The sequence below is a fragment of the Megalops cyprinoides genome, chromosome 4, assembly GCF_013368585.1.
Source record: "Megalops cyprinoides isolate fMegCyp1 chromosome 4, fMegCyp1.pri, whole genome shotgun sequence".
Classification (NCBI taxonomy): domain Eukaryota; kingdom Metazoa; phylum Chordata; class Actinopteri; order Elopiformes; family Megalopidae; genus Megalops; species Megalops cyprinoides.
The window spans coordinates 9578707-9604463 of NC_050586.1; the positions used below are offsets into that span (position 1 = coordinate 9578707).

Here is a 25757-nt window from a genome sequence, read left to right on the forward strand (position 1 = left end):
TCTGGGAAGGCAGGATGGCCTATGAAGGGCTCGAACGTGAGGAGGCATTCAGAGAATTACAGGAGATTTACAGTGATAGTGAGGTCATGCATATAAAACAAAGAGCTTTCTGAAAGACCTGGGGTATTAACAAGAACGCCACTGCGCCATAGATCCATATCTGTACCAGAGGCAGTTTGCTCTGCCTCGGTGGTGGAGCAGCGTCAGTTGATTGACGCATCATTCCCTCTCCATGCACATCAAGCAGTGTGTGCCGAAGTGTCCCTCAAGAGTTATCTGCTCACGCTCACACTTATTTTTCCCTCATTCAGCCGACGGCTCAGCTTCAAACACTGTGATCGGAAGTCTTAATTACAGAGGGTAGGACGGGAAAATAAAATACCAGATGCAATGCAATGTGACATTTTGATTTGAAAGCAACCTGTGTATTAGTGAATGGCTAGAAGACTGGTTTTCAATCATCATAAAGGAACTATGCTGCAAAAGAACAAAAATAAACCGTGCTCCATTGAACATTACTCTGATGGCGCAGTATTGAGAGGCAGGTAAAAATAACCAAGCAGATGTGAACATGCTCTCAGGAAACCATGAAGATCTGGATGGGAGACCTTTGTGCAGAAAGGCACAAGCATCCATGGATGTGGAATAAATTAGCTTGTGATTGTGATTATGAGTTCCAGCATGTTGTGTGTGTGTATATATATATGTGTGTGTGTGCGCGCACAGCAAAGTTTAAAATAACAATATATCAATACATACACTGCAATTATATAGAAGTATAACTTTCAAGAATGAGAATGTTTTCAGTGAACTCAATTTAAAAAGGAAGCAAAAGCTGTAGCACCGCAATATTGATTTGCGTGTTTTTTTTTTTTATAAATGTTTACTATGAAATTGTTTTTAATATGCTGAGAAATATTGTCTTGCATTTGAATGTTTTTGAAATTGGGTTGTTTTGCGGTGCAGTATATTAAAAGCTAGAAACAGAATTCAACTTCATTCTGGAAAAAGAAAAAAAAACTACTTAAGGCTTGAAAGAAAGCTAAAGCCGTATTCCCCTTGACATCCTTTGAAATGGAGATGATATGTCACACAAAACCTCTGAAGAAAAATTTTTCTTTCATGGAAACAATACACACAAAGCTCTACTCTGACCATTCCTTTTCTAATAAGAAACAGTTGTTTACAGTTTTTTGGTCAAAGGGAAGCCACTGTCCTGAGAAAACAACAATGTAAACGACTGGCCGCCCCTTCCTCTCCCTGTAAATGGAGACCAGAACCCCCCTGTACATGGAGCTCAGTTCACGCAAGGCACTTTGGAGCTGTGTGGGACCCTGGAGCAGCACGGAGGAGGCGTGGAAGAGTTTGCGTCTGTGCTCACTGGAGGAGCTGCACCAGCTGCTGGTAGGCGATTCTCTCCTTGGCCGAGCTGTGGCACTCCTCCACGTACCGCTTCCCATTTCTCACCACCCGCTCCAGCAAGGGGTGATCTCCCAGAAGCCTCTTGGACACGTTGATGAAATCCTGATGAGAGCAGAGCGAGCATACAGCGTGTGCATGTCTGCGCCTGTGTGCACACGTGCATGCATGCGTGTGCATGTGCGTGTGCAGCACCCTTTAGCAAAACCTTCACTGTACAGAGGGATATGAGGAGGTTGAATTCTGTCTTTTGGACATGGTGGCAGTCACTGAATCATAAACCTGTGTCCTGTCTGGGTGGGTCCTCTCTCACAGAGTGGCACCTAGCAAACCATGGCAACTTCCTCACTGCAGATAAAGTAAACTCATTCTATTCAAACACCGCAACGTCTGTCATTAACCTTACCACCACACCAGCTCTCTGTGCTTGGAGGCAAAGCAGGACAAGGGGGAAGAGAGGGGCGAAAGGAGAGCGCCTCATTAAAACGAACAGCGGCTACATCTCCGAGCAACACTGGAGATGTACTGTGTCCAGGCAGCGTGGTTATTTGTGTAGCGGCTGGACTGGGAGCTGTGATGTGGGTACTTCTGAAGCAGGTTTGATGTGGCTCCTGTAACCCCCCTGCTGTCTGCTTTTGAGTGCTGACCTGGAGTGCAAAACACCCAAGCTCACAGCAAGATCTCCTGGGCCATGTGAGCACGTGACTGGATCAACAGATCTGCCCAGTTCCAAAGTCAGTTAATTCCTGTAACAATCACAATATCCAAAACTCTCCCAGTCAGGACCTATTGAAAGGTTGAGAGGAGGATGCAATTATATCCTGAGTGCCACTTGATTACAAGTGGCTGTCGGAGCAAGTGCACAACAGGTTGGGAAATCTATGGAAAGGAGAGACTATAGCACCACTTGAGAGGTCTATTATTAAGCAGTCATGGCCAATGCATTATGTTAGCTTGCTGCTATGTAATAATAAGTACATTTTTAACAGGCACTTCCAGGTTGTTGTACTCCAGGCAGCACTTAATTCTGGCCATGGGGCAGATGAATTTATTTGTTTTTCGGCAAAGGAGCTTGTTTGAATTATAGTTTGCAACTCTGTATATTAAAAAAAAGAAAAAACGATGGCTTTGAGGTTTCCTCTACTTTCTGCTGTTTCTGCAAGCTTTGTCAAGGGAATGCTTACATGAGGTTTAAATTGAAGAGGGAATTCAGAGTTTGGCTATTAACACACAACAACAACCTCTCTTCTGTTACACTGACACCCAGGTGAAATTTCTTTACTTGTGAAGCTATTCATCACTGTTTAACGACTTGCTTATATGCTTCTACGGGGAATAGCACTTCATGAATGCCCTGCCTATAAAAATGCACTGTTATACAGTGCTGTGGGAAGGGGGATACTCTTCGTACTCCACCTGTTCAACAAAGTCTTTCCCAGAAGGAGGTAACGGAGAAGGGAAAGGCCAGCCCTGGCCGGGCCGAAGCCTGACTCTCTCCTGCCCCTTGTGTGAGGCTCTACCGCCAGGATATTTCTGTGCGGCTCAGGGCTGCTTAACCCGAGGGCCATTTCCTGTGACCACCAGCTGCGAGGACTGATCCCTTGGCATTGGAATCACGGGAGCCGCACGTAAATGTCAACTCCCCCCCCTCCATGACCCTCCCCCACCCACTTCACCCCCAGGGCTTTACCTCATAGACCTAAGCATCTAATTAAAGACACTCTCTCTCTCTCTCTCTCTCTCTCTCCCTCTCTCCCTCTCTCTCTCCCCCATTCTCCCTCCCTCTCTCGCTGCTGCTCCATGCTGTTCAGTGGACACTGAGTGGCTCCACGTGAGAGCTCCTCTGTCAGGGACTGTAATGAGGTCCCTCCTGTGGAACAGCTGCCCCCGAAAAGACACTCTTCCCCAGCAGCAGTGAACTGTGTCACACTCGCCAGAGCTGAAGCTGTCTCACAGTGGTGTTTCTCAGGCTGCTCTGTGCTGTAGCGAGGGCCAGTTGATTTTCCTCTTCTTTTACAGAGAACAGAGGGCAGAAATGCTGTTTGTTTTATCGATTTGTGGAAAGCAGAAAAGCAGAGAAAGTTATCCAGACCCAAAGCAAGACGCTGAAAGTTAAGCATAAGCAGGGCAACTGGGACTCAGCTGCAGGTGTCTAATGGCAGAAAACTGGAAAATGATTGGAACAAATAGTCCTGCTGTCCTATGTTCCCCTTTTCATCTTTGTTTTCAACAATTTTTTATTTCTGCTAAATATTTCATTTAGATGGCTTTAGTATAATGCCAGACCAATGTTTTCATGTTCACTTCTGATCTAGACATCTCAGCTTGTTTTACTAGGACACAGAAGGGAAATAACATGAAAATTATATTGAGAGTGGATACAGTACGCTAATGGTGTTTTCAAGAGCAGCCCATGTGTGAGTTGGAAGGTGTCAGTGAATCTCTCTGTACGGTGCTGGGTTGTTTGAACGTGCGTGGCTGTCGTAGAGGTGACTGCACCCAGGTGTCAGGGTGGGGCAGTGAAGGAAGCATCAACCCCTCCCTTGTCACCTGTGTGTGTGTGTGTGTGTGTGTGTGTGTGTGTGTGTGTGAGTGTGTGTGTGTGTTTGTGTGTGTGTGTGTTTGTGTGTGTGTGTGTGTGTGCGCGAGTGTGTGTTCTGTGCATCTACCTGCGGTGTGGAAAACAGCAGCCCTGTGTCCTCGTGTTGGACAATCGCTGAGTTCCCAGGGATGTCCCTGGCCACCACAGGAACCTCCAGATCCATGGCCTGGAACAGGGGGCGCACCAGGGGGATCACTGCTCATTCACTCAGCCTAATCAGAGCTGTCGCGGCGGGCAGCCCCGCTCCACAGCCAGCTGCCGCCCGCTCATTCCGACACTTGACTTAAACATCAGAGCACCAGTTAATTGCACCTATCGGATAAATACCTCGCCATCAGGTTGCTGAGGAAAATACAGACAGACTCCTCTGCGGCCTAAGCCTTCTGAGGATTGCCTTAATCCGCAGTGTTTAAAAAAGATTAACAGGATTACGCCCTTGCTCACTGATAAGGGCGGAAAGAAAGGATGGCGCTTTGTTAATTCCGGTAATGAAAAGTATAATGGCCAGATATCAATGTGGTGCACAGGTGGGGCGGCAAGGGGGCAGAGGATGATGCATCGGGCCCAAAATCAGATTACATGCTATCATAACCGTCTGCCCCAGGGGGACGGCCCATACAACCGGAGTGAATACTTCATCTCAGGGCAATTATGAAGTCAGATAACTGTTTCAAACTGTCGTCATCTCTCCATTTGTCAACCGGAAGAGTTACTCCCCACTTCAGCTGGAGGCCAAAGTACAGAAAGATAAAGCAGGAGGAAGGCTATTTTTTCCATGTATTTCTAAAGAGGCATAAGTGAAACTTCTCCCATCGACAACCTGTGGATGATACAGCGTGACCCACCTCCAAAATGGCAGCCGACATCCCTTCAGAGATAGAGCTATTGACCAGAGCAAAAGACATCTTCAGGGCAGCGTGAAGCTCCTCCTGACTCCTCTCTGGGGCTAGGAAGACTCCCTTAGCTCTGGAAAAAAACAAAAACATTTGGACAACAGTACTTACACACACTTTTATTACATTGCAGAGGGAGACAGCAGGCTGTGTTGCACAGCTATGGAGAGCTGGTCTTTGTCCTGAGTGAAACCACCCTCAGTGGCCCTGCTAGGGCCTCTCTAATGACAAAACGACACCCTCAAGAGTATCTGAGCAAAAAGGGAAGATTGCCTCTGCCACATGCATTTTTATGATTTGGCTTACACCGCTGCAAGCCTACGCAGAGCTCTCTCTCTGTCCCCTGTGGCAGATGAGTCTAACTATGAAATGTACAGAGGCGGCACATCTCCGACTGAGTTTCTGTGAGCGCGGAACGCGTAGCCCAGAACCTGCTGAGTGAATCGCAGGTCTGCAGAGCGGTGGCGCTGGAACAGATACGAAAAAAAAAACACAAATAAATGAAGCTGAAAAGGTTTACCTTTCAACATTCGCTTCCACCTCCCTAGTGAACACAGGATCGATCTGAAACAAGATAAGGTCGCTTTTAATAAAATTCCACCATTTGCCCTTATTGATCGGGCAATATAGATGAATTCACTTTTCTTTCTCAAGTAGTTGCTGCTTTTTTTTTTTAAGGAGAAGTCAGCACAATATAGACATTCAGCTCTAAGAGGTTCTTTCACTAGGGACTTCCTATAGCACTGAAACTCTCCTTTGAGCTCTCATCAGTTATATGGTGTTTGGTTTGCTGCTTCGAAAAGCAGGTGGCTGTTCATAATAGGCCAAAGAGGGAAAAGAAGGATGATTTAGGTATAGAGCAGCAACTGTTGCACACTGTACCATAAAATTGTCTTTGTTTTATCCAGACAGCAGTAATTTCCTTCAACAAAAACCTCAGCCTTATGACATCATGCCCTTGCCCACCTAGCTGGCAGTGACAGAACAGATCTGATCCAATTATGCACCCGCTCGGAGTCAATTCGTGCAATGCTACCGCGGCCGACATTGACAGAGAGGACCATGAATGCAAGAGTGACAGCCAAGGTCCCCTTGCAGCGCGGAGCCGAGGAACAATGCGGCTGGTTTACAGAAAGAGTTTGGACTTATTTAACCTGCATGTCCTTAAGGACAGAAAAGCTGAAGGTGCATGAAGGGCAATGCAGCACACATGAGAGAGCAGACACATCTAGCTCAAGTTAATGAGCTATGGATAATGCACTGCCATCTCTCCTACCCTGGCAGTATTCTGTCACCTCAACAGTGATACCTGCTCAGACCACAGGTTCACTGACACAAACCCATGTAATCTGTCTCCATAATATCTGAGCACCAATTATTCATTGCTCTTGTTAGTACTGTTATTTTTGAAGTACTAATTAGCTTAAACTTTCAAAGGCAAAAAATAAAGACTCACTTCAGAATTTGACAACATTATTATGACTGTGATAATTACTGTTGTTGTCGTTGCTGTAATTATTTGCTCGTTAAGCAGACACCTGTGTCCATGCAAACTAACACATATTACATTTTTGGTTTCCAGTTATGCACAGCGGTATTTTACCAAAGAGATTCAGTCATAAGTACAACAGCATAGTCCCTGGGGGATACGACCTGGCTGCCATCCCTAACCACTATACCACAGTGCAAAACAAATTGCTGCTTGCAAAGCAAGAAAAAAAATTATGATAACCAGCCATCTTTCATCTTTGTTTTGCTTTTGGTTAGGAAGGCTAATATCAATTTTGACACTCCGCATCAATGTCATATTATTTCAGTCATCTTAACTAATTATCATAATTCATATTTTTGTGGAAGCTTTCAGCTTATCTTTTTATGTTTGTCAAATGACCAAACTGATTTATAGCTGGATGGCTGACAGCATATCATTGTATTTATGCAAAAGCATGTAGACCCAAGAAAGCATATGACACAAACAGCTACATGTAAAAGGATGCTTCTTAATCACATGATTCCATTTATTTGTTTTGTTATTTTTCATGATAATAATTTTTCAAAATGGATCATTTAAGTGTTAAACTGTGCACTTTGATTAAAATTGATTTTTTATTTATAATACTGAAAGATAATAGATGCATTACCGTTGTTTTAATTTTCATGGCAACAGCAAACAATGGGACAGGGATCAGCCAAAAGATTAACCTCTCCCAAAATCAGAGAGAGTTTAATAATTTTCATTATAACTACTACTACTGTTTGGTTTATTTTCTTAGAAGCAGCCCCTGTTCACAATGAATTACGTGGCTTCTGGTAGAAAATGTGGTTTTGTTTTTCCACTGAGGTTTTAATCTTGACGATTGATTACTACAAGACAATACCGCCGGTCATACCTACAGACGTGCTTTCTGCTCGTGTCAGTTGCTCCAAAAAAGCATTTCAAAATCCCTCCGATTTTCAGAGATTGAGGTCAGGGTGGGGTCACTTCCCAATCTGATTAATTGCAGGGTGTGGGATTTGCATGCATTAACTGGCCCACTGCACAGCGCTCATGTGGACCAATTCAGGTCAAACACCCTTGCAAGCAAGCTGCTGTTTGCCTGTCTGTTTTTATTCCCGCGCATATCCGTCTCATCGCAGAATATCTGAGCTGATGGCGCGCTGAATACGAGATGAAATTTAATTCATTTGCATATTATGCACCAATAATTGGCGTCAGGGGAGGTTCTGGGAAAACGCATCGCCACTACAACTACAAGTTACTATAAGATAGAAGTGGCATGGGAACAATAACCTCTGCCTGCTCCTTTTTTTGACATTAAATATGGAGAACATTTTTTCCTCATGGAGTGATTATTTCGTTTGCTTTAGGCAAGGATTGAGCATCAACATAAATCGACAATTATAACATGAGGTCATGTGACAGCGCATTCACTCTCAGGAATGCATCTCTCACTGTAGAAAGTGTATTCAGAAAGAGCATCACCGGAGTACTCCTGACCCTCCGCAAGACAAACGGAAGGAGAAGTAAGTGCTGCAAGGCATGAGAAGGAGCCAACCTCTGGCAGTGGGCCTGGGAGCGTTCCCTCTTTAATCCAGAATTCCAGGGTGACAAAAACTGTGAAACCGCTGTCTGTACGCGCTGACAACAGCAAACAAAACTGTTAGCCAAAGCACTGCTTTACAGGGCAAATTGTCTCACTGCGGGATGAAATGTGACAGTTTACCACCACAGCACTGGTGAAATAAACACTTTGTTACAGTAGCGTCTCTCCCTGTGTTTTTCCATGTCTCAGCACCCGTGTCTCTAGATGATGTTTTGCACTCCTAACCGAGGCCGGTAACGTTTGATTCCAGCGCCGATAACTTGGCATCGCACGATGGCAGACACGGCCTCCGACATGTCAGGAGTTTAATTTGTTGAGCTTTACATGAATCCATACAGAAGCAGCCTTCGCTGAGGAAACCCGTCAGACGGGAACACGAAGCAAATTGGGGCAGAGGCCCATCAGACAGGAGAGCTTGAGCCACAATAGACATTACATTACATTCCATGCATTTAGCAGATGCTCTTACCCAGAGCAAATTCCAGCACAACTGAACATAAGTGTATCCGTTCAAGTTAACAGACGAAAGAAAACGGAACAAAATGCATGCTGGTGCCAATGTCTGAGGACAAAGGGAAAAAAAACACAAAATGGCCTGGAAATGGCTCAACATCTAACGATCGATGTGGGGGACGCGAGGAGGACGAAGGCCTCGAATTAATGAGAGGTCAGTCATGTGAGGCCGCGCCTACGCGGAGACAGCGCCAAGGGGCTCCCGGACAGACAGGAGAGGGGGGCCGCGGTGTTCCGGAGCAGAACGACAGGACAGCCGCTGGAAACCCCTTCAGCCTCCCTCGCCGGTGTCCTTCCCCACGATCGATATTCGGGCGAGAGAGGCGAATGCAATTAACTCAATGGAAAACGAGTTGGGTTTCTGCACAGAAAATACGAGAAAGAACCTCATTTATTTTCTCTGACCGAAGACGTCTCACACATGCCATGAGCCGTTTTGCCTGGGGGTGGGGGTGGGGGTGGGGATCGCATAGCATATAAAACATAATGCATATTGGCATTTCTCAAAGTGCATAAAATGAATTTCAAGCACCACTTGGATCTCACTCTGTATTTTTTCTGGCCTACTTTCAAGCCATGTCACTCATCCTTGAGTTATTTGCAACCTATAAAAATGAGAAACTCTCATGAGTCTCCTGTTATCTTTTAGAGTGTAATCCTTCAAACAGAACATATAAATTTGAGGGACACCAACAAACTGATATTTTTAACCTAGCTGCTCTTGTGTATTGCGTAAAGAACATACAGGCAACTGATACAGGCACTTATTTTTTCCCTTGACCTTCGAAAAGTATTCTGCAGAAGGAGATGCACTACACACCCGACAAATTTTAGCTAAGATGATGGAGGTAAATAGTAAAGTATCATACAGATTATTATATAGATATTACACAGATATTAAGATATTAAGATATTATGAAACATGCACTGATTCTATAAATATGGAAGTCTCTCTCCTCTTAAAATGACTAAAAATAACAACTGAAATCACAAGGTGGTGAAGGTGACTTAAAGGCTTTCTGTTTGAGCTACTTCTGCTTTATTACCGACAATAAAGACCAACCAACTAATGGACTCACAGGTAACTCAAGCTATGTGTCACAGCTGGTTCGTGTGTGGCCCCAGACGTTCACCAGCTCGTTATCATAAATGGTCAGGTCTTTATTGTGGACCAGATGTCCTTCTACTCTTGTCCTCTCATAGAAGCACGGACCCAAGCTGTAGGCGGCATGACTCTTACTTGAAGTGTGCCCTCAGCGCCTCAGGGCCCGCTGGAGCACGGAGGAGGCGTGTGGGGCATAATCTGTTGTGGCACATGACTCGATACTCAGCTAGGAGGTCACCCTCCTGTGGGCCCGCTGCTCTTTACCTTTCCAGCGCAGGTGGGTGGGCGAACTCTGCCCCTTAGAAGGCCGCCTGGCCTGTCCCTCTCATCCCAACGGCCACGGCCCTCTCAGCATCCGCTTGGTACAGGCCATTCTTCCATTTTAATAGCCCAGATACCATTATCTCAGCTGTATCCAATTAGACCCTCTCCTGACTCCACGCGCTTGTTGCCATGGCGTTCCATAATCAAACATGACCAAACAATGACGAGGGCCTTGAGATATAATGATGAGGGGAAGAGATATTATGGCTATCACAAAAGGCAAATGCTACTCCAACAAGGTGAAGCAGAAAGCTTGTGGGGACTCACCTCCGGTCCGATGATGATCAGAACAACTGACGGATCCTCGGAGTGCCACTCTGAAAGAGATACATCAGCTTCAGCCAAACGATCAAATAAATGAGGGACGAAGACTGATTTTGTCAGGGCACCCGCTTTTGTGGGTAAGGGGCGGAGAGACTGAAGGAGCTCTACACCAGTGCATTATGTTAATGTAACACACACCTGAGAATGCCTCCAGCAGGTAGAGAGGGTCCTTCACTCTCCTGAGACCACACACCAGGAGGAACACATGCAGATTGTCCACACCAGCATCACTCACACCTAGACACACAAAACACAACAGGCATTTTCTTAATGTTAATTACTCTTAGCAATTAAGTAGGCACTGGGACCCAGGGAATAGGTTTCTTCCCAAAGCAGGAACAGAGACATTAGTGGACCTTCATACTGAAGGACATTAACAGCTAAGTGATTCTAACAATTATCTTCAAAATGGTTTTGCACCTAGCGTTGGTAAATTTAATTTAAAGCAATAATCGGCAGACACAGGTATCAGTCGCACCTATAACAAAGTTCTCGAGCAATGTATCAAAAATGTGGATCACCAGCACTAAAAGAATCAAAGGGTAGAGGTGGTTTCCTGAACTGAACACGTGAAACTCAGTACCTCAGTGGCTCTGTCCCTCTTTTTGGAAAAGCTGTCTCTTTTTTTGAATGGCAGACTTATTGAGTCCGTAGTTTTTTCATCGATCACCCCGAAGGACAAAGCAAGTCCTGGCTAGGCTGTGGAGGAGCTGGGCCACCAGCAGAGGCTGCACCCACTGAGCTGGTAAGAGCGGCCTCTCCTGCTGCTGCCCATAATAACTCACTCCGGTCTGCTGGGCACAACACCTTTTTTTGCCTGCTATAATAAGAATTATGCAGTAATGAACAGTTCACTGTAGGACAAATTAATATTTCCTTCCCTTTAACCTCCATGGCTGGATAATTTATGAGCAAAATGAAAGAAATCTTCTTACAAAAATAAATAAGTAAATGGCGCAGAAAAGATTTAGCGGTGACCGTGAATGACACGTTTAGCTCTCTCTCAAAGTTCTGAATAAGGACAAATGGCTGCAGATGATTGGTGATCAGGCACTGCACTGCTGCAGAGCTGCACTCAGTGACCACGGCTCAGGCGTGTCCCCTGATTTGTGACTTTTCTCCACAGCAGTAAGCACAGGTTCACATGGCCGCTGTCGTTAAACAGAGGCCAAGGTGCATGATTACCTAACTTCTACGGCACTGTAAGCTCAGTGGGTTAAACTGGAAATGTGGTCACCTAAAGGTTCAAGACCTGGCCTCCAGATAACTCAAGCAGCTCGAGCAGCCCCCCCCCCCCATCCCCCCATGCATAAACCCCACCCCCACTCATGTGCAGCTGTAGCCCGCTCTCAGTGTTTCTAAATGGCGGACCGCTGCTAACAACATTTCAATCTGTAGGCTAATGCTTAAAGCTTTAAACACTAAACCCATCAAAGCTCTATCTCTGTTGTGCTCTTAGAGAACTAGGCCCCTTATGGCATGGCTTATAAATGTGTGCTCTGTGGCTGGGGATGGACTGAAGGTACCAGAGGAAACGGCACAGGGTACACTTAGGCAGCAGCAGCACACCGTATTAATTCACAAGCAGGAGTGCTAAAGCGCATGTTATCCAATTAGAATACTGACACCCGATCTGATTATTGATCTGATTACTCAACAATTATCCCTCTAAGAGAGAATTCCAGGAGTCTGTGCAGCTTCTTGGAAAGCTGATAAATGCATATTAAATGCGACAACAAGCCGCTGAATATGTCGTCGTCGCATATGACCCAAAGGGACGAGAAGCGATACATGAGCATGCAGCAATTAAAGCCTTTTCCTTTGTTTCGTGTGAAGGAAGGATGCGGTTAGGCCCCGTAATCCATCTTTAGGCTCTATGACGCAGAGGTTGCTGGCTGGGACCTGGCGGAGGTCGAATGCCGTCTCCACGTGATCTGGGCTGCCGTGAGATGGTCCTGTGAGGATGCGCGCTAAACTGAAAAAAAAGTTCCAGGGGCAAAATCCGTTCCTTGCTGGGTTACATCAGGAGGCTCAGAGTGTTTACCTTAATGCCATCAAAGAGCTTCGGAAATAACTACACGCGGCCCTTTGAGCACAGGGCAATCCCACGCACACCAAAGAAGGAAGAACCACTCACCTAGCTGTCTCTTGTTCCTGCTTTTATTCATAATATTAGTAATAATAATAATAATAATAATAATAATAATAATAATCTTTTAATTCATTGCTTAGCATACCTCCTTATCTAGGATTATGAACTAAATCTACATTTATGTCCACTTATTTAGAAGGATATTTACTGATATTTGCTACACTTTAGTACTGTGCTAGTGCTAATGATAAAACAGCCCCACCTGGAATATACTTATATAAGTATAACCATCCATCTTTTTATTTTAGCTACAGCTGTGTGTGGTTATATGCAATATTGAATAAGAAGTCACAGCAGAGTCGCGTGAGTGGCTAGAAACTGCCTTTCAAACAGGAGGATCAATATGAGAACACAACTATAGCCAGCCTTTATTTCTTTTCAATGGCCCAGTGATGATCTTCACCATGACGGTTACGCTTCACTTCATTACACTCAAAGAAAACAAACCATTTCAAACCACAGTAAAAAAAAAAAAAAAAAAAAAACACAGAACGATCCCATATCAATAAAGCAGTCTATCTAGCCAGAGGACTGTTCTGTTCTAACTGCCCTGGCCTATGCTAACAGTGCACCACTGAAAACAAATAAGGGATCACCTCTCAATGATTAGCGTGCGTTCTGCTAATGATACTCCAGGTGGCTAATGCTAGCTATCAACTTATTGCATTTTGTTACTGAATACAGGTACAATGCAGGTGCAGGTGATTCAGAGAAAGTGCTATCCTGCACCCCTCTGGTTCCTAGTCCATTTTCTAAGACACTATGCCATACAACTGCTCTGCACTGAATTGCCTGATGCATCCCCGTGAAGAGACTTCTTCACTGCAACGCAAAGTGTTTTTGTATTATTTTGTATTAATGTCATTTTAACACATTTAAATGCTTTACCCATTCTAAATCATTCCAAGTATTGTCTAATTTATTTATTCTTATGTTCCCAGCAAAAATGATTGTCTTCTCACTCTCCTGAAACAGCCCCTGTATCACTTCACCCATCGAAAGCATTCTTCATTGTCACTAGCCACATCACCAAAATGAATCCTCCTGCATTCTCTGGAAAAAAAAAAACACAGGACATTTATAACTGTATAAAATATCTGATGTCATGGGCCAGTTGACTGCAAACTCCTGAGGTAAAATTATTCTGTGTGCGTACGCAACTCTCTATTTCACGTCATTGTGTCGCACAGAGCCCTTCCTGCTGATGCGGGAGAGTGCTGAAAAAATGTGGCCACAACAACAGCCCTGTCGCGGTGCAGCTCCTCACAGCTCAGCAGTGACTAAGTGCTGCACCAAGCCCAAAAATCACAATGCTTGACATGCGTTTCCCTTTCCCCCCCTCTTCAAACGGTCCCTCAGGGCCCAGCGGGGGAGCTGTTCAGAACCTCAAACAGAATTTCAGCTACTTACTTTGAGCATTACGGGAAGCCCATAGAATGTTTACAGTTCCACATTGTGATGTAATCGAAGAGTGAACACAATAATCCTGAAATGAATTTCGTCAGGGCCAGAATCAAAGAGGGGTAGCAAGAGAGTGCTGCCTGCTGGTAAACAATCTTCACTTACTGCAGATGTAAAAGGCAGAGGAAAAAGGAGAAGAATGACAGAGAAAGAAGGGGAAAACAATCTTACATATCTGTCAAAAGGAAGAGCATCAAGAATGGATAAGAAACAGAACCTCCAGGGAGAGTCAGGATGATTTCCTTTTGTTCGGGGGGAGAACTGATTTGGACAAATCGTCTCTTAAGCCAGCCCCATTTGTTTTGCGTCTGTTCCCCGTCCCTTGCATTGCGGACCCAGTTTCTCTTCTTTCTCACTTTGATCTCGGATGGCATTTTCGTGCCGCTCCTGTGACTTTAACGCTAGTGGCAGCAGCCGTTGTGGTGTGCTCAGCCTGCAATAGCCACAAATCAGAGGTCCTGTGTGCCTCTCATTTCAAACTTTAAGAGCTGTCAACAGCCATACCCATATGCTTGACAAGGTTTTGCGACGCTAGAAAACACATTTTATAGGGCAACGTCAAACAGGAGGGGGATGGAGAACTTAGATGTGGATTTCTCCTAAAGGATTCTATAGTGTAGATAAGATATTTATTTTAGGCCATGGTGCGGAAATCAAATATTATTTCTAAACCAGAAAACATAAATCCACCCGTTGAAGGCTGCAGAAATTTAGAATTTATCCTTGATAAACACTTACGACAGTTTTGTATCAGTTATCATAGTCAGAAAACACTAGAAGAAATGACTCAGCTGCTATCTTCTCTGGTTGTTTAGGATTGTTGAAGTTTGAACTAAAAATATCATAGCCTGGCTTAGGAAGGGCTTCTGCAATGTAATACTTATCAGGCAACAATCCAGAATAACTTGTTCCTCGCCCCAAGAAAATAAATACAAAAGATGTAATCTGCAGTTATCAGAAAACAAAATGTTTTCTTGTAAGAATGCACAAAGATTAAATACAGACGAAGTGCTATTTTCTACTTGGTGCAAATTAATCTTTGGCAGATTCAGGCCCCTCACAAAAACAAATCAGAAAAATAATACATGCTGCAAAGACAAGGTCACACCAGTTGTACAGCAGTTTGGTTTAAAAATAAAGTAATATCTTAATGCAAGCAGTTCTCTTCCTAGAAAGCATAGAGGCAGATTAAATCAAAGCACTGAACTCATAAGATCTATATATAAGCACTGGAGGATTTCTCCGTGGAACTTGGGACAAACAGCTATCTTCTTACTAATGCCAATTTCCACCACACAAGTGACCTTTTTCTGTTTTTACTTTCAATTTTATATTAATTAGATCAACACACGCACGCACGCACACACACACACACACACACACAAAACCCCTATCGGAGTTTGATCGTGGCTGTAGTGCAAAAGTCAAGAGAACATGCCATTGCCTGAAGCAGGTTACCGGCAGCCTGCCTGCTCACAGAAGAGACATAAAGGGTGTCTTAGACATGCCGCTGCTGCGTGTGACAGTGTTATGATAAATCTGCGGGGGGTCGGCGCGGGAGCACTCCCAGCAGAAAGGCCAGGGGGAAAAGCAGTGCTCCACCCCGACAGGCCACCTGCCTGCATCCGCTGCCACCTGCAACCCCCGGCGCTGTCTGCCGCCCGTCACGGCGGCCCCCGGGGCCACGCGCCCGCCCCACCCCTGCCCCCCGTCCCACGCTGCGCGCGGCGGGGGTGACACGCGCGCTGACACGGGGTCCCTTTGATGAGGCCGCTGCCTCCGGAGCCAAAACGTACCGCTTTTTTTTTTTTTTTGACTTCTGGGCTGTCGCAGCAACCAAAGGCAAGTACAAAGAAACATCTTCCACTGTGTAGCATCTGATGTCTGATGTTGTTTAAAGCAGAGGGGACGCATCGGTGTAAGTCTACACTACTACTCTACACTACTCTACACTACTACTGTACACTACTCCCATTGTTGTCATTCTGCAGAATTATGCTGTTGTATTTTAGAAAAGTTTATTATCATTACTATTATTATTAGAGGTAATACATTACATTATTGTCATGTAGCAGATGCTCTTATCCAGAGTGGTTTACAAAGTACATATACTACTACTACCACTATTACTACTACTAATACTACTACTACTTCTAATTATGATAATAATAATGACATTTTATCATCATTCAAAGGTTCATACTGTGTGCATTATGTGCAAATACCCATGTAAAAGCTTTTTTAGGCTTTTAGGATCTGTGCTTACCTACATAGCCTACTTTGCCTTTCCTGTCATTAATAGATTATGCTGTGACCAAATGGCATGGAAAGAAGCATACAAATTTTACACATTGTAGATTTGGGGATTAACCAACAAAAAAAAAAGAACGGAAAACAGATTAGCGATGCAACACAAAACCTGGCATAGAAAATGATGCCGAATTCAAATAAATGAGAAAAAAAGATCAGGTGGTAAAGAAAACAGCGGGTACGAGGAGGACCCCCCGCCGTGAGGGTGTGTTAGCGAATGCCGAGGAAATGAGCGCGGAGGAGAGACTGGCTGCCAAGCACGTCTCTTTTTATCAGGAGGGCCCTCAGTTCTGCCAGAGCGTTTTGTTTGTGTCTGTGAGGGGGGCCACAACAGAAATCAGAGACGGCTGAACAACAATTATTCAGGGAGGAGGGGAGAGGGCCTCGGCGTGTCACGGTTCAAAACGGCACCCCACACACCTCATCAGGAAAATGACGAAGGTAGAACAACAAAAACACACATACAAAAACAAACCTAATCAAATCAACCAGACAGGATAAAACAACACTCTCAGGTTTAGAGGAAAAAAAAAAACACACACACGAAAAAAACTGCATAATTTTCTGCCAATTTTCGACTTGTGATTCCAATGGGCTGAGATGTCAAAGGGCAGCAGGTTATTTCCATTCATGACTCACCGTCACAGCGTGAATAATTTCACACCTTCAGATTAGGAACGGCGAGCACAGCAGAGCATGGTTTTAATGGATTGGGAGAAAAAACAATTGTTGAGTAGCAAGTCTTACCTATTGCAGAGGCCTCTCCCCATGTATATTTTATCATGAAGTGTCTGGCCACAGGCGGCAATCAGTATTATTCATGCCGGTTGGGGGGGAAGATGACAAATGGCTCTGTTTTGGAGAGTTATTAATCGCGGGGTGCTCTGCACTCGGCGTGCTGTGATATACCAGGGATGGAAATTGCCTCACAGTGTTCAATTTAAAATCAAGTCTGCGGAAGGGTCTTGAATAATGACGTGCATTTACGGTGGCGGAAGGACGGGGGCGCCGCTGCTGCGGCCCGGGCGTGAGGGGGCTGGAGCGGGGCCCAGCGTGGAGCATGAGAGACGCCTCCCGTCGGGCAGATTAATGCCCGGCCACATTCCCCGTGCAGGAGAAGAAAGTTCTCAGGCATTTATCTTGAAAAGAACACCAAATAAAACACACTGACGTGCTATGAATAATTCCCACCACCCCCACCCAAACCATCCCCCCCACCCTCGGCGAGGAGAGAAATGCAGGTTGCTCCCGAGTGACCCGCTGGCTTAGTTTGCACAGACAGGAGAGAGGTACGGTACCTGTGCTCCTCAAGAAGTCACTCCAGCTGAAGCCCGGCGCCACCTTGGTCTCGACCCCTGTGTTGTGGGGAGAGAAGAAGAAGCGATTGGCTCGAGAGTGTCACAGTGAATGGCGTCGTCTGTTCACAATGGCTCAGGATCAAACACCGTGGCTGTGGTGAAGTGGGGGTTGGGGAATCACACAAGCACAACTATTGCAGGTCAGTATGTGACAGCGCCGCTCCAGAGGCGCTTGCCACCCACTCACCCGGGGCAGACTGGCGCGGCCCCCAATCTCTGTGCCGCAGGAGACACGGGAGCGCAGATGCCGCCCGGCATTGGCAAAGGGGAGGATGGAACCACGGGTGTTATTATCATTCCCTGACATTTCTGACTCTCGCCAAAAGGTCATCCCATTCATCATCTACCGCTCCTACCTTCGGGACAGGCCAATGTGTGCCGAGCTCCAGCACAATATCAGCCCTTGCTCCAGGAGAAGTGAAGCGATTAGCCCCATGTAAAACACCCTCCCAGTTGGATGACGGCAGGCCGACATATCTATTCTGTAATGTACTAGCCACAGGCCCATCCCAAACATTGAGATGTGGCAACCACAGTTTTCACCAATCATGTTCCATGCTCCTGTGATTCACTGGATTGAAATCAATCCACCCGGCCACCCCCCTTTCACAGGTACAGCAATCATCCACCTCCATGCTATGTGTTTGACAACCCCTTTCCCTGAACGGAGGGTCAGTGGACTTCTGCTTGAAGGATTATTTTGGCTGTCTTGACAGGCGGCTGTCTGGCCGCGATTGACTCCGTTTGTGCTAAAAGGATGTTGCTGGCACTGCGGAGCTGCGGCTCTTTCACGCCTCGGCGTTCGGCGCGGATCAATGTAGCATGACTGCAGGTGACAGCGGGAACAAAGACAGACCTCCAACGCGGAGGAGGGCGGGGCGTCGAAACCCCCGGGAGACACAGACAGCTCCATCCGGCTAACGCTCCAGGATAGGGAATTTAATTGTCCATGTCGTGCCCCGTCCTCCTCAGAGTGGGAAACTGTGCACGTGCACGTTCATCCGTCTTGTGCCTTCCCCCCCGTGGCACTGTGGTTATCCAACAACGAAACAAATGACGCCCCGTCCGACCGCCCGCGAAGGAAAATCAGATACCAGACAGGGCCCAGATCTGCCACATGCAAGAGCAAACACAGCCATGCAAGCAAAGCCAAAACCAGACACATGCAGCAAACAGCCACATATGCAGCTGCAGACCTTACCTTGGGGCTGGATATAGATTTTACTGCTCTGGGACAGCTTAGAGAATGAGAAAAGTAGTAAAACAATGGTTAGGTTACTGCTAGTACTAGATTTCTTTCAGATACATGAAAAGGACCGATTGTTTCATGACTGTAATACCCAAGCCAAAAGTATGTGTTGCTTGAACATATTAAGCCTATAATGCCCAATTTGACAACACTCCGAAATCTACTCACTGGTTTGTCAGTGTTAAATGTACTTCAGTCTCAAACACTTGTTATATTCCATCAGATAAGATTTCCAGAATGACTAATTCTGGCCCAGGAGATGAATAATAATAATAGATTTTATTATAAGGGAGTTTTCCATAATCATGCAGTAATACTATGACCCCAGTGTTTTTATGATGATGAAAGGTTTTATTCCATTAAAATGTAAAAGACAAGGTCACAACTGTGCCAGGCGATAGAAATCTAATATCTAGGAAGTAATGTTTTATGTAATTTCCTGTTCTGAATATTTTATTAGCGGGAAAGGAGAAATCAACAACCGAAGTATGGGGCTAAGAGCAATTATATACAAACAATATTAGCTACTGTTAGAACAGTTCAGCCTTGACAGAATAATAAGAAGCATATTTTAGTTCATTTGTAAATGGGGGGAGGGGGTGGGTTATAAAAAAAAAAAAAAAAAAAGTGATGAAGACTCCTAATGATGGAAATCATTCTGCGGAGATGAAAAGGAAATTGGGTGACTCTTATCACGCGGAGTTTCGTCGGATAAATTCTCCCACGCTTTCTGTCTCAGTAAATAGGGCGAAAAAAACTCGAGGTGTCCCACGCTTTTGACTCTCTGACTGTGCGCTGTCACCGCTAAATGGCAAAGATAAAGCGTGCAGATTCCCTTCAATCCGCGGACCGCGGGGGGAATGTAATCTGGAAATAAAACACGGTAATATTGTTTTAATGACGCGCTGGAAAGGGACGGAGCAGGATATTGTGTTTGCGGCAGTAAAAGGAGAAAAAAAAAAATAAAAACAGCTTTATTTATAGTGACTGTCTTAACCCTGCTGTCTCTCCAGGGCTGCCACCAACTGTAAATCGTGAGAGAAAACGTTTTATCTGCGAGGTTACACCGTGATTTACATCCCTCCTTGACCCCCGTGCTGTGTTGCAATGAATCTTGCAGTTCTCTAACGTGGTCGGCTGGCATTCATCAAAATATCCTTCACTCGGGTGTAATAGCACGGTTCAGCCTACCAATGTGGTTTTACAGACTGTAAAATATATTCCTGTCTATTGAGAAGACAAAAGAACCTCTTTGTTCATAGGAATGATGTTTACAATTTACTTGGATCAATTCAATTGATTTTATTGTTTGATTTTTTAAAAATCTTTTATTAAAAGTTGAATTTTGTCTGGGAGCTAAACTCTAAAATGTAGAACATAAATGAATGAGGAATTGAATGGCTTTAGATATAATTAGGTTTAGCAAAGTTAATTCATGTCAAATGCAGCATTTTCACAGGGCACCAGACAGCCAGCAAAACCGTAATCCTTTTTGCAATGAGGAATTCTATTCACCAAGATTGTTAATGGCTTTCGCTTAATTGTTTTGTTTAAGTGGATGTTGTTATTTTTGAAGGAAATGAAGAACACACCTCTGAATGGCATATCAAGCTATTGTCAGGGCCACCTGGAATAGTCCTTGGGTTTTCACAGAACTACAGTGCTTTAAAAGTCAGGGCTAGTCTACGGTGGTTTGTTCTTGAGTTGTGGTTATACAGAGTTATAAAGACAGCAAATCAAACGGTCAGATCCTACCCAAAAGACTTCTGCTTCCTCTTTCAGTTTGTGAGAGAACGCAACAGCAAACCTGTTAAGACAGTTAGGAGAAAGAGTGTCATTAAAAGAGTGTTAATAAAACAAGATTCTGGGGAATTTGTTGTTTTCTGTTCCAACCATAATTGTAAAAATACAATGCCATTCATACTGATCTTGAACTCTCTTATGGTAGGACTGGCCAGTCAACTGAATGACTTCTCAGATGACTAATGTATTCCAAACAGCTGTAGAGATATACCTTTGTTTGTGTATATATGCCACAAACACCGAAGCTAGTACGAATATATACACTATATGGACAAAAGTATTCAGACACCTAACCATTACATTGTAATGACATTGTATAAAAATACATATACTTTAGTATGGAGTTGGTCCCCCTTTTGCAGTTATAACAGCTTCCACTCTTCTTGGAAGGCTTTCCACAAGATTTTGGAGTGTTTCTGTGGGTTTCTCGATGGGGTTGAGGTCAGGGCTCTGTGCGGGCCAGTCAAGTTCTTCCACACCAAACTCATCAAACCATGTCTTTATAGTCCTTGCTTTGTGCACTGGGGCACAGTCATGTTGGAATAGAAAAGGGCCTTGCCCAAACTGTTGCCACAAAGTTGGAAGTATAACATTGTCCAAAATGTCTTGGTATGCTGAAGCATTAAGATTGCCCTTCACTGGAGATAAGGGGCCTAGCCCAAACCCTGAAAAACAGGTGTGGCCAAATACTTTTGTCCATATAGTGTACAGCATGTATATTTAATCCCACCTGATAGAAGGTGAATGTCTGGCTAATACACCAACAGATTTAAGGATTGGCATCTCTGGAGCCCTTCATGTTGAAAAAGGGGACACTGAAAGATCATATGGCAACGAGCCATACCTACATCCTAATGACAAAAATTTGGCCAAAGACAAAAGTAATCTTGAAAGCACTCAAAGGTATTTTTCAACAACTTTTATTAAGTAAGAAAGAAGTTGAAATAAAAGGGAGCATACACAGGGGGCTCTAGGACCAGGTTTGAGAAGCACTGGCCTAGAGAATGTATCCTGTGCTTATGCTGATTATCCAGTCAGCCAGTCAGTCAGTCAGTCAGTCAGTCAGTCATTTCACAAGCCCTGAAGTCCGAGACTGGTGAAGGGGGCTTGTCATCCCTTCAGAAGTAATCACAACAACGATCTCCAAAGTGTCTGAACCAGAAATAACAGACAAGGGAGTGGCAACTCCTCAATAACCTCTACACTGAGGCAGAGGAGGTGGGAGTGGCAGCGTACTGATGGCTCCAGGAGGAAAGAGGGAGGTGTGTGTGTGTGTGTGCGTGCGCGTGCGTGCGTGTGTCTGTGCGGTGGAGGGGGAGAGGGGTGTGCATGAATACTTGCAACACAAATGGATTTTCAGCAAAAGACGAAGGTGTGCCACTCATTTCTTCGCTGATTGCGGATAGGGCTAATGGGATCTAGTTTTAGGGGACTGAATTTCATGATCAAGGTACATCTGTGGAGGCAGCCACAGCAGGGGGTGTGCTGACAGAGGCGTTTGAAGTCATGGGGCCTAGATTGTACTCGTGTTCCCTAAAGGCAATTATGCCTTTAGACTCCAAGACGGGTGTCTTACTGTCTGTAAAATCAAACGGCGCGAGTGAAAAATAAAGATGCCACCGACCTTATTTAATGAAAGCGATATGCCAAACGCCTATATAACATTAATATGCTTTCAGACTTGGAACAAGAACAGAGGTCTACTATCAGCAGTTGTGTAATGTCAGGACTCTTGTGATTGAAGGCACTAATGCAGAGGGAGCCCTGCTATGTAACACTGGGGTTAACTTCACTGGTTTGTTTAACCTTTATATATAGATATATACTAGGTCTGCTTTTAGAAGCTCACAGTAATCTACTGTCTTCATTTTCTCACCATTGCCTGTCATATCTGGAGTATTTGCATGTCATGATGCTATCACACCGCTCCAAAAAAATTAGAGAAGTTAATGGAATACTGAGGGGAACCTTATTTCCCTCTTTTGCTGGAGTCATTTGGCTAGATGAGCTCACAGGGACAAATGCATTTATACGGTTAAGTTTGATCACGTCTGTCAGTCAAACCTGGTTTATTGCAGTGACAGTGTACGTCGTAAGTGCAACCAACAAATAAATACATTTTTCACAAATTGAGGTTTTCCCTCCAAACTGCCATAACCATCAATAGGCAAAGCTGACCTTTTCCAACAGACTGGCAACTGGTGCACAAATTATGCCCCATAGGTACAGTGTCCACTGTATGTATTCACACCCGTGATTAAACGGGGCAAAAAAAACCATGCTGTAAACAATGCCCATATTAGGTATTACTTGTGCTTACGTTTTTTCTGTTCCAAAAAACATGAGGGTCACATTTACTTTAAATTACAGGATTGTCACTGAGGAGATGCTCTTATCCAGAGCAACTTACATACAAGTAGGTTACAGTTTCATCCATTTATACAGCTGGATTTACTACTGAGGCAACTGCACGTTAAGTACCTTGCACAAGGGTACAACAGCAGTGGCCCAATGGTGAATCAAACTGGCAACCTTTCAGTTACGAGTCCTGCTACTTACCACTATGCCACACTGCTGCACATTTATTCATACCACTATGCCACACTGCTGCACATTTATTCACATCCCTGTAGTTAGCATTTTGTAGATCTTGCTCTGGCACAGTTTGTGCTTCCAATCCGTCCTCTAGAGTTTTATGAGGGTCTCATATTGCTAAGGTGAGCTTTTTGTGAATTACTCCTGGCAGAATTGCTCTAGGTTCTTCAGATCTTTTGGTTGTCGCTTGTGAACTATTTTCATTAATTAAAACCACGTTGGACTGGACATGTTTGATTGTAGTGAAGGCTGATGATTGAAATGATCAGTTGAGAACATTTCTGTTGTGCTCAATTCACCACGTCATAGTAGATTTGGACAAATGCTTTGGAATCATTGTCATACTGGAATGTTCATTTTCAGCCAGGTTTCAGTTTCTTGGCAGAGGGAACCAGATTTTTGGCCAAAACGTCTTACAGGGAGTTATGAGCCACAATGTGTACTATGTAAACAAGAGCTCCAGCACCCGTGAATGCAAAACAACACCAAAACGTAATAACATCATCACCACAATCACCACATTTCACAGCAGGCATTTTTTCAGCACGGCTAGGTAGCTTGAATTTACCAGCCTAGATATGAGTTACAATTGGGAGCGTGTCTCATGGCTGAATGAAATGAAAACTTCAGCTACATGGACATGCTGAACAGCTTTATTTTTGGCATAAAAAGGTGAAGTATATGGTGAGGAAGAACCCATGCTCACTGGGAAATGTGATTGGGGGGGGGGGGGTATTTTTATCATTCCATTTATGGCTCCTAAGGCACTTGATCTTAAGATTAAAGTGTAATATTTTCCATTTTAAGCTGAAACATTAAATTATTTACATTTAATATTTACATTTTTAGCAAAATTATGTGCACATTGTTTTCTGTTATGGCATTATTTTGTTCCTGTTGAGTAAGTGGTATGAATAAATACAAAGGGCACTGCGTATAGAAATGGAATATTATTATGCACACAATTTTAACATATCTCAATCAATGTAACTTCCTCCCTGGCCACTCTTAGGCTCCAAATATGGAAGGAACAAGGTACAGCGCTTACCTTGCCTCCTTCAACACCTGTTGCATAACCATTCGCTTCTTCTCATCTTTCACGTCCTCATTGACATCTGTTCCACCAAAGATGACTCCAAATGGGGCCTTGCTGCCTATTGGGTGACACACAAACCCCTGCGGAGAAATATGCCACTTCTCTGTCTCCCTCTCCTCACTTTTAAAGCCATCAGAAACACATTCTGCACTCCCGAAGGTAGTCTCTGGCCCCTCACGTAAAACATTAATCTTTCCTGGTGTGGCTCATTAGGCAAGGAGCACTGCGCTTATAGTCAGGGAAGTGGAACCCCTCACCCACACGGATTACAGCTGCACATTTGTGAGGCACTTGTGATAAACTGCTTATCCCTCCAGTCATGTTTGAAGGTATGCATTTTGTGTGATGACAAGAAGCCCAACCAACTGTATCCTCTCTGCAGAATGTTATTATTTTTTTTAAATTTCAGTTCTGCTCAAATGGTCATCTACAAACTGCTCTGCACTGAAATATCATGAGTGAGGTTTCTACTTCATTTCACTCCAGCCTCAGCACCACAGTTAATGATGCAGACCACCAAGGGTCCATGAGAGAAATAATATAAAGTCAAATTTACAAAAATATGATTGTAAACCTTTCATCTTAAAGAAACCCCTACAATGAAAACAATTGTGGTTAAATTGGTATTATTATTATTATTATTAGTAGTAGTAGTAGTACTTTTATTACCTAGACAACATAAACCCTATCAACAAGCTAACCACAACAATCCTACTGTGGTAACCCTCTGGGGGATATATAGAACAGACTTTGTGAGAATTATGGGGACGTGAGGGATGGGGGGGGAGTCTCTATAGTGGTGGATGGAGGCTTTACCAAGGAGTAGTCTGCCTCCTTTGTATAGATGAATAGCAAGTGCCGCATCAAATGGTGGTTCCCGCGTCACCAGAGCTGCCACATCCGCAGGTGACTTGAAGTCCTGTGTATCTCGAAGAACACAGGTGTGCCCCGCTGATTCTATATGTTCCCTGAAACGCAAACAAGCCATCGACTTAATGGGCGCTGACAAGAAAGAGGCCACTTAGAGAAATGTGTAGCAGTTGACAGCGCAGTTTGTAGTGTACATAATTTAGAGGGAACTTTCAATGAAAAGTGTATTATTTGCGCAGCTTCCCATGGGACAAGACACAAGCAATATAGCTACCTTACACTAAGACCTTGAGATGGAGATAAGACCCTGATTTCTGACCTACAAGTCGAAGCAAACAAGCTAGCAATAGTCTTAAATGAGCAAAATGCTGGCTACTGTATCATACCTGATCCTTTCGGCAGTTGTGCAGTTTCCTGTTTTTGGACTCAGACAAGCCAGAAACAGCAATTTCATATCGACAACAGCAAAAATACAGACACAATTTCAACTCTAGCTGTCGCTGTAATGTTCAAGGTAGCAAGCTACCTTGTCATGTAACAAGCGTATGTTCTATCTATTTTTAGAACGCCAGAGCAGAA

At 44.4% G+C, this 25757-nt stretch overlaps 1 protein-coding gene across 1 annotated transcript; it reads right to left on the reverse strand.

Annotated features, from left to right (window-relative positions):
* Positions 1–915: 915 nt before the first annotated feature.
* glt1d1 (glycosyltransferase 1 domain containing 1) lies at positions 916–25634 on the reverse strand. Its single transcript, XM_036527587.1, has 12 exons — positions 25565–25634; positions 25125–25276; positions 24261–24366; positions 20570–20621; positions 18767–18803; positions 17506–17562; positions 10423–10521; positions 10228–10277; positions 5435–5478; positions 4867–4987; positions 4089–4187; positions 916–1524 (listed from the first exon to the last, which is right to left on the reverse strand). Exons 1-12 carry the CDS (start codon positions 25630–25632, stop codon positions 1378–1380), a joined length of 1032 nt encoding a protein of 343 aa, XP_036383480.1. The 5' UTR covers positions 25633–25634; the 3' UTR covers positions 916–1377.
* Positions 25635–25757: the final 123 nt, after the last annotated feature.